The sequence below is a fragment of the Homarus americanus genome, unplaced genomic scaffold (genome assembly GCF_018991925.1).
Source record: "Homarus americanus isolate GMGI-L3 unplaced genomic scaffold, GMGI_Hamer_2.0 scaffold46783, whole genome shotgun sequence".
Classification (NCBI taxonomy): domain Eukaryota; kingdom Metazoa; phylum Arthropoda; class Malacostraca; order Decapoda; family Nephropidae; genus Homarus; species Homarus americanus.
Window position 1 is genome coordinate 6760 of NW_024736211.1, and position 15110 is coordinate 21869.

General features: G+C 42.2%; 1 protein-coding gene across 1 annotated transcript; it reads right to left on the reverse strand.

Annotated features, from left to right (window-relative positions):
* Window positions 1–5286: 5286 nt before the first annotated feature.
* On the reverse strand, window positions 5287–7001 carry LOC121872116 (macrophage receptor MARCO-like). Its single transcript, XM_042374789.1, has 2 exons — window positions 6987–7001; window positions 5287–5964 (listed from the first exon to the last, which is right to left on the reverse strand). Exons 1-2 carry the CDS (start codon window positions 6999–7001, stop codon window positions 5287–5289), a joined length of 693 nt encoding a protein of 230 aa, XP_042230723.1.
* Window positions 7002–15110: the final 8109 nt, after the last annotated feature.

Genomic DNA, 15110 nt, shown 5'->3' on the forward strand with positions numbered 1-15110 from the left:
TACCCCTGCAGCATACACTCAGTGGCAGCATGCCCTGTGTAGTATATCCCTAGCATACCCCAGTGTATATACCCAGTGCAGCATACACAGTGTAGTATATACCATGTGTACCCAGTGTAGTATATATCTAGCATACTCAGTGTAGTATATACCCCAGTGCAGCATACTGTGTGTATATACCCCAGCAGCATACCCAGTGTAGTATACTTCATACCTCTAGTGTAGTATATACCCCAGCACATACCTGTGTATATACTGCATACTATGTAGTATATACCTGTGCAGCATACCCCAGTGTAGTATATACCCGTGCAGCATACCCCAGTGTATATACCCCAGCATACTTCAGGTAGTAATAAATTCCCAGCATACTTGTGTATATAATGCTCCAGTGTAGTATATACCCTACATACCTAGTGTAGTATATATCATATATCCCAGTGTAGTATATACTCTAGCATACCTCTAGTGTTATATACCCAGCATACCCAGTGTAGTATATACCCCAGCATACCCCAGGTAGTATGCACCTGCATACCCCAGTGTAGTATATACCTGTTATTAATTCTAGTATATACCCCAGCATACCGTGGTTTTCTTGTTATTACCCTGTAGTATATATACCAGCATATCCAGTAGTATATACCCAGTATGCCCTAGTGTAGTATATACCTGCAGCATACCCCAAGCTTTGTAAGTTATATCGTTCTTTCAGTTTATTATGTAATAGCTTAATTTACTGGAACCTCAATTTCATCACCTGAGTCCTGCTTATTTTACCTGATGATTAACGACCTTTAGCTACCTGTGGGTAGGTTGGTTAGGTTAGATTAGAAAGGTTAATGTTAGGGTGTTTATTCATCAAGGTAAGTGGCTGTGTTTAGTCATCAAGGTAAGTGGGGTGTTTATCATCAAAGTAAGTGTTTGGGTGTTTAGTCATCAAGGTAAGTGCTGGTGTTTAATCATCAAGGTGTAAGTTGGGGTGTTTAATCACTGGCAAGTAAGCAAGTGTTAGTCATGTAAGTAAGCCAGTGTTTAATCATCTAGGTAAGTAAGCTGGGGTGTTAATCATCAGGTGAAGTAAGCTGGGATGTTTAATAATCAAGGTAGTAAGCTGGGGTTAATCAAGGTAAGTAAGCTGGGTGCTTAATCAGTTGGTGTTGATGTTAATAATCATAAGTAAGCTGGGTGTTTAATCATCAAGGTAAGTGGGCAGTGTTTAATCATCAGGTGAAGTGAAGCTGGGGTGTTCAATCTTCAGTAATCCAAACACATCCTGGAGTACTGTTTGATAAATCTTGGGGAGTCCAATATCAAGGACAATCTTACTGAGGAGATGGATATAGGAATGAGAGAGAGGTAAGGAGAGGAGGAGAGGTGAAGGAGGGTAGAAGAATAGAGATGAGGGGGAAGGAAGGAGGAGGTATGGAGGTAAAGAGGGGAGGAAGGTAGAGGTGAGGGAGGTGGGAAAGGAGGGAGTGGAGAGGTGAGGGAGGTAAGGAGGAGGGAGGAGAGGTGAGGAGGTAAGGAGGAGAGGTGAGAGGTGAGGGAGGAGGTGAGAGGAGAGGTGAGGAGGTGGGGAGGAGAGGAGGAGAGGAGGGAGGTAAGTAGTGAGGAGGAGGTGAGGGAGGTGGTGAAGAATAAGAGATGAGGGTGAAGGAGTGAGGAGAGAGGTGAGGGAGGAGTTCGCCATCATGGAGGTATGTTCACCATATTCCTGTAGGCTGGCTGAGGTCCACATCTCAAGTATCCTCCCCACCTCCCTCACTCCCTTACCCCCCTACCTCACCCTCCACTCCCTTTCCCTCCCTACCTCACCCTCCACTCCCTTTCCTCCCCCCTTCCTCACCCTCTATCCCTCCACCTTTCCTCTCTCTCCTACCTCGTCCATTATACCAAGTCGACCCCACCCCTTTCCCTCTGCCTCTCCAAGATGTCCGCTCGTGTAGTACCTTCCATAAATGGAGATTTACTCTTTACAAAACAAATGGAGGATGATTAAACTAAGCCACGCAAGGATTCAACACTCTCTACGTGATTTGAGATGCAGGAGAGAACACACACACACAAAGGGATTAGATCCACCATGAGTGAGTTATGGAATAGAAACGACAGTCATTTGTTTTATTCTAGCTGCGACGTCAGAGTGAGCTTTGTTTATCTCTGAGGGTAACATATTACCTGCCCCCCCACAGCCACTAGATGTACCGCAACTTGAAAAAAAAAAACTAACTATATTGGCTTTAAAAATGTCTAAACTCAAGGAAAACATAAAACTATAATTACTTTTTCTCGGGGATTAAAAAAAATATATATATATTGTTTGTTGTAACTACAGAAGCGAGACGAGCATAACATAGCCTGGCCCATTAAAAACAAAGAGAGGCCGATATCTCAGGCTACACACAGAAGTGATGAGCGAGGTGGGGGAGGTGAGCGAAGGGAGAGGAGGGAGAGGGAAGGAGGGGGAACGGCTTAGTGGAAATCTGTCTACAAGAGTAATGGCTGGTGTTAATAATTGATCTGTGATGCCGAGAAAATACCTTCTGTTTGCTGAATTTCATGCTGTTTATTTCCGTCCTAACTTGGTGAAATACAATGAAACTTCTATTTAACGGACTATATAGAGATGAAAGTCCTTTATATCGATGGTCCATTAGATGTGAAACCCTCCATCTAACGGACTATATAGAGATGAAAGTCCTTTATATCGATGGTCCATTAGATGAAACCCTCCATCTAACGGACTATATAGAGATGAAAGTCCTTTATATCGATGGTCCATTAGATGTGAAACCCTCCCTCTAACGGACTATATAGAGATGAAAGTCCTTTATATCGATGGTCCATTAGATGTGAAACCCTCCATCTAACGGACTATATAGAGATGAAAGTCCTTTATATCGATGGTCCATTAGATGTGAAACCTTCCATCTAACATCATATGAAAAAAAAAAAATCCGTTACATGGTTTCAATGTAATATAATTTGTAACTAGAATCTGTAGCAGGAAAATTAACACGGACATTCATTATAAAATACATCGTTAAGTGAAGTTCATTGCTTCTATTCACACTGCTGAAGAATTACTGCTGTTCTTTTCTGTTCTATACTGTTCTGTTCTGTTCTGTATTTGACTAACAGGACCCCAAGAGTGTATGGATATTACTGAATATTCTGGCAAAAAAAGATAAGGATTTGTATCTCTAACTTTCTAATAAACAAATCACAAGCGGTGTTCCTCAGGGCATAGTGTTCCTTCCCCGTCTATTTCCTGTCCTCATACAGCACGTCAATCACATAGCAAATTTCACTGTGTATTATACGAGCAAGACCCAAATTATCTTGAAAGACCCTCCAGAGAGTCACCGAGCGTCTACATTCATTCAGACGTCAATCAGACATCAATCAGACATCAATCAAGACATCAATCAAGTCATTCAGTGAACAGAGAAAATAAGAAAGGTCAACGAGGAGAAATTTCAACTTCCTCACAACGAATGGAAGAAGGAATTGGACACAAGACGCAATAAATCATGTTACAAGAAGAGTGGAAGAGAGGAACAGCAACACAATACAACGAGGTCAAGAAGAATAGATTAAATCAGCTGAAGATTAGACACCCCCAACTAAACCTAACCTAACATAATCTAACTTAACCTAACCTAACCCAACCTAACTAAATACAATCTAACTAAACCTAACCTAACCATAACTAACCCAACCAATCCTGACATAACTAAACCTAACCTAACCTAACCTAACCATAACTAACCCAACCAATCCTGACATAACTAAACCTAACCTAACCTAACCACCCAACCTAACCAACCTAACCTAACCTAACCTAACCTAACCTAACCTAACCTAACCTAACCTAACCTAACCTAACCCAACCTAACTAAATACAATCTAACTAAACCTAACCTAACCATAACTAACCCAACCAATCCTGACATAACTAAACCTAACCTAACCTAACCTAACCATAACTAACCCAACCAATCCTGACATAACTAAACCTAACCTAACCTAACCATAACTAACCCAACCCAACCCAACCTAACCTAACCTAACCTAACCTAACCTAACCTAACCTAACCTAACCTAACCTAACCTAACCCTCTCAAGGTATAACAATAGGGTATTTAAATCAATCATCAGGTGAAATAAACTAATATGAGTCAATCTACAGGTAATTTGGCTGTTCTCTCTACAACAACAACCGTAAATAGTAATATATCAGTATTTACTAATGGATTAAGATTAGATTATATTATATCTTATCCTCTCTAACTGATAGGCCTATGTAACTGATAGGCCTATGTAGAGTTTGTTGATATACTGGGGAGATAAGTATGGTTGGGGAGTTGGGGGAGAGTGAGGTTTGTTGACTGGCTGGGGAGATAAGTATGATTGGGGAGAGTAATAAGATACGCACGGTATTGAGAGAGTTTGGGGGAGACTAATGACTAATAGTATATGTACAGTAACGGACTAGAGGGAGGAGGGGGGGAGGGGGTGTAGTCCGTTATATCGAGGTGGATTAGATGAGAAACTTCGATATAATGGATCATCTCTCTCTCTCTCTCTCTCTCTTTTATTTTTCCTTTCTCCTCCACATTCTCTCTCCCTAACTACCCCCTGTTCCTTCTCCTCTCCCTCCTCTTACTCTTCCTTCTACTTCTTCCTCATCTCCCTCTTATCACTCTTCCTTCTTCCCATTCACTAATCATCTCTCCCTCCCTCTTCTTCCTCCTGTCAATAATCATCTCTCCCTCCCTCTTCTTCCTCCTGTCAATAATCATCTCTCCCTCCCTCTTCTTCCTCCTGTCAATAATCCTCTCTCCCTCCCTCTTCTTCCTCCTGTCATTAATCCTCTCTCCCTCCCTCTTCTTCCTCCTGTCATTAATCCTCTCTCTCCTCCTCCTCTCCCCTCACCACTCCTCTCTCCCCTTGAAGCAAGCACAAGGGGACAGTGTTCTCCACAGTGCTTGCCTGCATACACCCACCTCTCCCCTTTCTCCAGCTTGTCATACTATGTGCCAAAGCAAACAGAGAAAGCAAAGCAAAGCAAACAAGAACAACAAACAAGAAAAACAAGAAAAGCAAAACGCACACCTCCAACGACAAATATCCAACAAATAAAATAAAAACACAAAACAAACGAAAAAATATGAAGGAGAGTAAAGCAAACAAGGAAGAACAAATAAAAGAAATAAATCAAATAAAGTCTATACCAGTGGCATCAGTTGGCACTATTCGCCTGTGATAACAAGGAGGATATCAGGGCACTATAAACAGTCCTTGGCACCATTTGGCACCCTTAACACCACTAGCACCCATGGCACCCTTAGCACCCTTGGTACCATTATCACTCTTGGCACCAATATCACCCTTGGCACCATTATCACCCCTGGCACCCTTATTACCCTTGGCACCATTATCACCCCTGGCACCCTTATCACCCTTGGCACCACTAGCACCCATGGCACCCTTAGCACCCTTGGTACCATTATCACTCTTGGCACCAATATCACCCTTGGCACCCTTATCACCCCTGGCACCCTTATCACCCTTGGCACCATTATCAACCTTGGCACCCTTATCACCCCTGGCACCCTTATCACCCTTGGCACCATTATCAACCTTGGCACCATTATCACCCCTGGCACCCTTATTACCCTTGGCACCATTATCACCCCTGGCACCCTTATCACCCTTGGCACCACTAGCACCCATGGCACCCTTAGCACCCTTGGTACCATTATCACTCTTGGCACCAATATCACCCTTGGCACCCTTATCACCCCTGGCACCCTTATCACCCTTGGCACCATTATCAACCTTGGCACCCTTATCACCCCTGGCACCCTTATCACCCTTGGCACCATTATCAACCTTGGCACCCTTATCACCCCTGGCACCCTTATCACCCTTGGCACCATTATCAACCTTGGCACACTGGTATTACGACGTATCAACCAAGTGATTCTCTATCTCAGTCGTACCAAAGTGCCACCTGTTTCAGATATTGATAACAGGTATAGCTACACCAGCCATGGGACCACAGGTGTTTTTAATCACAGGTGTTGTGGTGATCTGTGAACACCTGTTGACCAGATGTTGCTTTTTGGAGTCTTCCTTTACACGTTTAGTAGTTCATTCTGCGATCAAATGCATTGTTACTACCATCAGGCCGCATGTTAACCTGGTACCTGGCTGTCTGATACACAAGACAACAGGTATGCATTTTTCCAGTATAGATCACATGAAGATTAGCCACCCCAACTTACTTTACCCTACGATTAATCACCCTATTGCTAATCCAACTTAACCTAACCTACTGCTGTGCCCTCTTTGTTTACAAATCTGTCAATCACTTGCTTGACAACAAATATTTCAAGGTCCGGAATAATTAGAGATACAACTTAAGGCACCCAGAGCTGCTAAGACCACCCCCTATGCGCTCCTCTCAGTCCCAGACCTCCATAAAATATCACAGTGTGAAGGTGTGGACCAACTTACCTCCACACATCAGAGCAAAGACTACGCTCCCTTCCTTTAAATCATCTCTTAAAAAATATCTATTGTCTAAGTATTAATATTTCTTGTAATATCTACTTTATATACCTGCTTTTATTGTACCATCAAAACCATTTTATTAGAAATTATCATATAATATAAGTGTAAAAAAAATAAAAAAATAAATATTGAAGTGATAACAGTGGTAACATTATGAGATGTTCTTATTCTCAACCGGCTCAGTCATGTTATTATTATCCACTCTGTATCTGTGTTTGTCTGGCTAAATAAACTGTTACAATTCAAAACATAACGTAACCCAACTCAACTACCACAGATATAAAGTTAGGGTGTTAATAATTAAAGTGAAATAAGTTAGGGTGTATATTATTCTAGTAAACCGCCGGACCTGAGGGTTAACAAGTGAAAGGTGAACCACAACCATAACAAATCAAACTCACGAGAACAAACGGCATCTTGTTACTGTTAATTATTATTATTATATTCTCTCTCTCTCTCTCTCTCTCTCTCTCTCTCTCTCTCTCTCTGGCGCCCGTGCCATGTTTATTATGACTGCGGCTCTTCATTCACTGGCTGGCGAATCAGAAGCCCGCGTTCATCTAGTGCATACCTGTTGTCTCAAGATACCAGACAACATGGGACCAGTTTTACCTTCACGACGCTTTACAACAAAATTTTGACTCGAAACTTAATAAAAAAATAATATTAAGACACTAAGAATTAAATAAAGAATAAGAAAGACGGACAAGAAATAATGTTCAGATCACAAGGAATAAGAATGACGCATAATAAAGAAAAATAATGATAGGAAAAAAAATATGACTTATGGACGGAAGCAAGTGTGTTCTAAGAGAGGGCACGAAACACCTCCCCCACACACTAAACGCTGTATTGTCACCGTGTTGAAATACCCTGTGGTGTGACCTTCTCCCCACCTTATTATATCGTATTTGTATCACTTATATTAATTGTATATTATTATATCACTTAAGTAAACCATTCCCCAATTATGTAACTTTTATCATATCTGTTGACTGTATATTATCAGCCGTTTGGATACCATGTTCTTTCAATAAACTGTTAAAGATTATTAAACACACACACTTTTTCAGCACAGGTCGGGGTCGAGAGAGGTTCGGGCCACCCGTCTGATGAGAGTAAACACCGACTCTCTCAACCTATGTGTGTCACCTGGAGGAGGAGGAGGAGGAGGAATGAGTTGGAGGAGGAGGAGTAGTTTGGAGGGAGGAGGTGGAGGAGGAAGAGGAGTGAGTTGGAGGAGGAGGAGTTGGAGGAGGAGGAGTTGGAGGAGGAGGAGGAGGGAGGAGGAGGGAGTATTGGAGGAGGAGGAGTGTTGGAGGAGGAGGAGTTGGAGGAAGGAAGAGTAGTTGGAGGAGGAGTAGTTGGAGGAGGAGGAGTTGGAGGGGAGGAGGAGTAGTTGGAGGAAGAAGAGTAGTTGGAGAAGAGTAGTTGGAGGAGGAGGTAGTTGGAGGAGCAGTTGGAGGAGGAAGAGTAGTTGGAGAAAGAGGTAGTTGGAGGAGGAGGAGGTAGTTGGAGGAGGAGGAGTGTGGAGGAGGAGGAGTAGTTGGAGGAGGAGGTAGTTGGAGGGAGTAGTTGGAGGAGGAGGAGTAGTTGGAGGAGGAGGAGTAGTTGGAGGAGGAGGAGTAGTTGGAGGAGGAGGGTAGTTGGAGGAGGAGGAGGAGTAGTTGGAGGAGGTAGTTGGAGGAGGAGTAGTTTGAGGAGGAGGAGGAGTAGTTGGAGGAGGGAGGAGGAGTAGTTGGAGGAGGAGCAGTTGGAGGAGGAAAGTAGTTGGAGGAGAGAGGGTAGTTGGAGGAAGAGGAGTAGTTGGAGGAAGAGGAGTAGTTGGAGGAGGAGGAGTAGATGGAGGAGGAGCAGTTGGAGGAGGAAGAGTAGTTGGACGAAGAGGGTAGTTGGAGGAGGAGGAGTAGTTGGAGGAGCAGTTGGAGGAGAAGAGTAGTTGGAGGAGGAGATGATTGGAGGAGTAGTTGGAGGAGCAGTTGGAGGAGGAAGAGTAGTTGGAGGAAGAGGAGTAGTTGGAGGAGGTAGTTGGAGGAGGTAGTTGGAGGAGGTAGTTGGGAGGAGGTAGTTGGAGGAGTAGTTGGAGGAGGAGGAATTGGAGGAGGAAGAAGAGTGAGTTGGAGGAAGAGGGAGTAGTTGGAGGAGGAGTAGTTGGAGGAGGAAGAGTGGATTGGAGGAGGAGGAGTAGTTGGAGGAGGAGGAGGAGTAGTTGGAGGAGGAGTAATTGGAGGACGTGGAGAGAAAAACAAATAAAAAATAAAGACGGAGAGAGAAGACGATAAAGAATAAGATGAATGAAGAAAACAAATAAAGAAAGTAATAATGGTGAGGAAGGAAGAAAAGGGCAATAAAGAGTCAATTATGTGTGGATGTGATAGGCGTTTGACCTCTTGATATTGTTAATTTGACCTTTGACCGTCTTGAAGTACAATGACTTGACCCATCGATTACGTTGATAACACTAATTACGTTGACTTAACCGCGCTTATTACGTTGACTTAACCCCTTATACGACTTAACCCGTTGAATACGACTTAACCCTTGAACACGACTTAACCTCTTGAATACGACTTAACCCTTAGACACGACTTAACCTCTTGAATACGACTTAACCCTTGGATACGACTTAACCCTTTAGATACGGCTTACGACGACTTAACCCTTGAATACGGCTTAACCCCTTGAATACGACTTAACCCTTGAATACGACTTAACCCTTTGAATACGACTTAACCCTTGAATACGACTTAACCCTGATACGATAGCCCTTGAATACGACTTAGCCCTTTGAATACGACTTAACCCTTGAATACGACTTAACCCCTTTGAATACGACAACTGAACAGCACATAGAGATAACCCATGTACACGACTTAACCCTTGAATACGACTTAACCTTTGAATACGACAACCCTTGAAATACGACTTAACCCTTGAATACGACTTAACCCTTTGGATACGATAACCTGGATACGACAGCGATATTGATACGACTTAACCCTTGGATACGACAACGCCAGATACGACAACCCTTGAATGCGACAGCCTTTGAATACGACAACCCTTGAATACGACAACCCTTGGACACGACAACCTTAGACACGACTTAACCCTTGAATACGACTTAACCCTTGAATACGACTTAACCTTGAATACGACTTAACCCTTGAATACGACTTAACCTTTGAATCAACAACCCTTTGAATACGACTTAACCCCTTGAATACGACTTAAGCCTGAATACGACAACCCTTTGAATACGACTTAACCCTTTGAATACGACAGCACTTTGAATACGACAACCCTTGAATACGACTTGATTAACCCCTTGAATACGACAACCCTTTGAATACGACTTAACCCCTTAGATACGAGCAACCCCTTGAATACGACTTAACCCCTTTGAATACGACTTAACCTTTGAATACGACTTAACCCCTTGAATACGACAACCTTAGATACGACAACCTTTGAATACGACTTAACCCCTTGAATACGACTTAACCCCTTGATTACGACTACCCCTTGAATGACAACCCCTTGAATACGACTTAACCCCTTGAATACGACAACCCTTGGATGCTTAACTACGACTTATGAATACGACAACGCCAGATACGACTTAACCCTGAGTTACGATATCTTAGCCCGTTGATTTGAATATGATGATCTATGTATATTTTGAAGATAATAATAATAATAATAATAATAATAATAATAATAATAATAATAAAATAATAAGCAAAAAGAAACCAGAAGAGGGAAGGTGTAGAGATACAAGGCCAACACAACTAGGTTTATTGAGGAGAGGAGAGGGCATTGAACCTTTGATAATGACAGACAAACAAACAACCTGGAAGAAGTTGATCCCCACACACACTTACCTAGTTCCCTCCTACCATTCTCCTGCCTGACTCCTCCTTCCTCCCTCCTCTCCTTCCTCCATCATCTTCCAACCTTGCTGCATCACCCTCTCAAGTTCACTCCTCCCTCCTTCATAATCCTGAAATATATATATATATATATATATCTCTCCTACAATCACCTTTACCTCATAATCTGCTACATCATCATCTCACTCCTTCAGGAGAGACGGTCAGACTCAAAACATCTTGTGTTGCCACGTGACGGAGTTCTGGAATGTGTTAATTTAGACATTTGCCTATAACACTTACCTATAACCTTATCTATAAAACTTCCCTATAACATTTCTATAATTATTACCTATAACACTTACCTATAACCTTATCTATAAAACATCCTATAACACTTACGTATATAGCATTTCCTATAACTCTTCCCTAAAACACCAATAACACTTCCTATAATTATACCTATACTTATATCTATAAAACTTTACCTATAAACACATTTCCTATAAATTATTCCCTATAACTATTACCTATAACATAATAATACAACACACGAGTCTGTAATAACAGTTGTAATACAAAGAGTAAAACTACGCGACTTGGGGGGTCATCTTCGTTGTTTTCAGAGTGCGCTGCGTAGTTCCGTAGTTACCAGGTGTCACTAGCGTAATTCATCGATATACAAAGTTTTAAGTTTACGGTACATACTTGAAAAAATCTACATTTACATTGCACTGTTCGTATTGTTAGCGCAGTTTGAGAATGTGATATTAATACCCATGTGATTTAATAGAAAAGATTACTGCACTGTAGTGTTCTGTTGCTATTTGTTGATTCGTATCGTGTGCGCACTCTGAACTCTGCAGGTGTACAGTATATCATAGTCCTGTAATAAATTGTACATTAACTATCACACTAACAATAACACTGGCTATCAATGAATTACGCAATATGTATGTTGGTTAATGTGCGCAGTTTTACCTATCGTGTGATGCGCAGTTTGGAATTTGTGTCAAGACGGGTAGACTAGGAATGGAATGGAATAAATGGATTTGGTTAGATTGGTCTGGTTAGGTTAGGTTGGTTAGGATAAGATAAATTACGGAAGCATTTAGTCCAGTCCAGTTCAGTTAAATTCAGTTCATTCCAGTTAAATTAGTTTAGGTTAGGCATAGTTTAGATTGAGTAGGTTAGCGTCCAGTCCAATCCAGTTCATTCCAGTCCAGTTAGGTGAGGTGAGGTGAGGTAAGAGAATTTTAATCGTCACAACCAATACGGCGGGATGCTTAAACGTCACGTGATTAAGGTCCCCAAGCGACGACCGGCAGCGACCGTATCTAAATTTTGGTCTTAATTTGGAGTTAGGAAAGATAGCGACGTCCTGTGTTGCTACCGTATATCACAGGAGGGGGGGACGATGATATAGTGCAGCTAAGTTGTAGTGTCTCTCTCACACCTGGACCTCCCCCAGACGTCAGCTCAGGTGTGGCGGAGTAGCGGTTTGGTGCACAACAACGACAACAACACGCTCTACACCTCTCGTACTGCTCTGGCCATTCCTTAGAGCCGAGTAGAGCACAGCTAGAGACAGAACCCCTGTGTGAGCGCGTTCTAACACTGTATCGAGGATAATAGAGCAAATAAGAGCACTGTTAAGAGTTCTTTGATTTGAGAGTACGTCGTATCAAGGCTCAAGACGCGTTAAATCCTCCTGAATACACGAAACATAAAAAAATCACGTCAAACAACAAGACAACATTGGTTAAGTTACACGAAGATAAAAACAAATAAATCACGTCAAGACAACATTGGTTGGTTACACGTGAAGATAAAACAAATAAATCACGTCAAAACAACAAGACAACATTGATTAAGTTACACGTGAAGATAAAAACAAATAAATCACGTCAAGACAACATTGGTTAAGTTACACGAAGATAAAACCAATAAATCACCAAACAAGACAACATTGGTTAAGTTACACGAAGATAAAACAAATAAATCACGTCAAACAAGACAACATTGGTTGTTACACGAAGATAAAAACAAATAAATCACGTCAAAACAACAAGACAACATTGGTTGTTATACGTAAAGACATAGGAAAAGACTGAAGACAATAATACCATCACTTCAAGACAACAGGTGTGGTCAATATGATCTTTCGCTTGTTTGAGAGCACACACACACACACACACACACCAATAGCCAATTTTAACCAGTCGTTCCACGCTTGTTTATTCATTCAACTGTGTCAAAACTGGGTTGTCTGGGGAATTTACCTGTCGGCTTAACTCTTTTCGTGTACCCGTATATTGGCTCGAAAGGTGAGATATACAGGTAAGGTCATATAATTAATGATAAATTTTCACAGCTGTGCACAATGGGTTGGTTTATGTAAGGGTTAGGTTAGGTATTATACTTGATTGGTAAAAATTTGTGTAACTGGCCCCCTGTCTTCTCCTTATGGTGGTGAGCTGGTGATGATGGTGGTGAGCTGGTGATGGTGGTAACTGGTGGTGGTGGTGACTGGTAAGGGTGGTGGTGGTAACTGGATGGTGGTGGTGGTGACTGGTGGTGGTGGTGGTGGTGACTGGCCTCTCCTCACTACCCAGATCAACAACAACACCTTTAAGATATGAATCAATCTCTCAATGAATAAATGAGATGAAAGTAAACACAAGACCTTTTAACACACTCCAGTAACTCTGACTAACCCACATCACACACACACACACACACGAGTACATATTCGCACCATATGATATCCTCCCCCCCTTGAGGTCATCACCGTGTTCCTTGGTCTCTACACTGACTCACCTGGTGCTTATTGTTCAGTGTCGTGTCACATGTTGGGTGTCGTGTTGAGGTCACATGTTGGGTGTGTCGTGTTGAGGTCACATGTTGTGTGTCGTGTTGAGGTCGCATGTTGGGTGTGTCGTGTTGGAGTGTCACATGTTGGGTGTGTCGTGTTGGGTGTCATTTGTTGCGTTGTGTTGAGGTCACATGTTGGGTGTGTCGTGCTGAGGTCAAGCATGTTGGGTGTGTCGTTGAGTGTCACATGTTGGGTGTGTCGTGTTGAGTGTCACATGTTGTGGGGTGTGTGTCGTTGAGTGTCACATGTTGGGTGTGTCGTGTTGAGTGTCACATGTTGGGTGTGTGTCGTTGTGTGTCACATGTTGGGTGTCGTGTTGAGTGTCACATGTTTGGTGTGTGTCGTGTTGAGGTCACATGTTTGGTGTGTGTTGAGGTCACATGTTGGGTGTGTTCTGTGTTGAGTGTCACATGTTGGGTGTGTCGTGTTGAGTGTCACATGTTGGGTGTGTCGTGTTGAGGTCACATGTTGGGTGTAAGCGTGTTGAGTGTCACTTGTTGGTGTGTCGTTTTGAGTGTCTGATGTTGGGTGTGTCGTGTTGGAGGTCACATGTTGTGTCGTTGAGTGTCACTTTGTTGGGTGTGTGTTGAGTGTCAGCATGTTGGGTGTGTCGTGTTGAGTGGTCACATGTTGGGTGTGTCGTGTTTAATGTCTTATTTGATCTTGTCGTTTTGTAAGTTTTTGAGAATCTGTCTTGAGGGGATTTTTATGATGTATTTTATTTTATTTATTTATTTTTTTGGGGTCGAGATCTTCCTTCCTTTCCTTCCTCCTCCTCCTCCTCCCCAACCCCTCTCATCTATACCTTGGATTTATACTCACTCTCCTCCCTCACCTGCCTGTCCCAGTCTCGTCAAGGAGACAGTGAGAACTACCACCTGGCTACACCAGTTGGCTACCATAACACCAAGGTGTTATGCTCTCTCACCAAAAATCCTATCTATCTAAACCTCATCTTTGTCTTCTCACTAATAACACCATATCTCTTCCCATCTCTCTATCCCCTTTACACTATTTTGGTCTCTCACATCTCTTCCCTCTCATTTATATATTCCTGTCTCTTATCTTTATCTCTGTTCCCTTCCCCTCGCTTTCCTTTTCTACGCTATGAGTCAAAGGAGAGAGAGAGAGAGAGAGAGAGAGAGAGAGACTTCTATTCTTGTGGCTTCTAAGCTCTCAAGACGAATTGTTGTTTATCTCAGCTGATTGCAAAAACGTAAAACAAAGATGGCAGGGTTTGTTTATTAAAGGTTTTGTGTTGTTGATATCCTGGGTCAATACACGCTTTTTCGTTTTTTCTTTTGTTTTGGGTTGGATGTATGTTTGTAGGATTTATTTGGCATTTGACTTCCTCATGTTGATAGATACCGCTAATATTGGTATTCATTTTCATATGTACTTTCGTAATATTTACACTCATTTGACATGTGTCATAATGTTGACACTCATTTGACAGGTACAGTTAATGTTGACACTCATTTGACAGGTACAGTTAATGTTGACACTCATTTCCTGACAAATACTAATTAAGCAGTCCAAAAAATAAGAGAGATAAAAATGCTCTGGAGTGCTCATATTGTCTACGTGTCAGTTAACCTCTCTTTCACTCTCTACCTCTCACTTTCTATATCTCTTCCTCTCAGTCGCTTTCTTATTTTTCTCTCTCTAATTTGCTCCTTTCCTCCCTCCTTTCTTCCCTCTCCTTCCTCTCGATTTTTCCATCTTAATTCTGCCTCGTACTCTCTCCCAGCAATACGTAACTGAAACGAAGTACAATG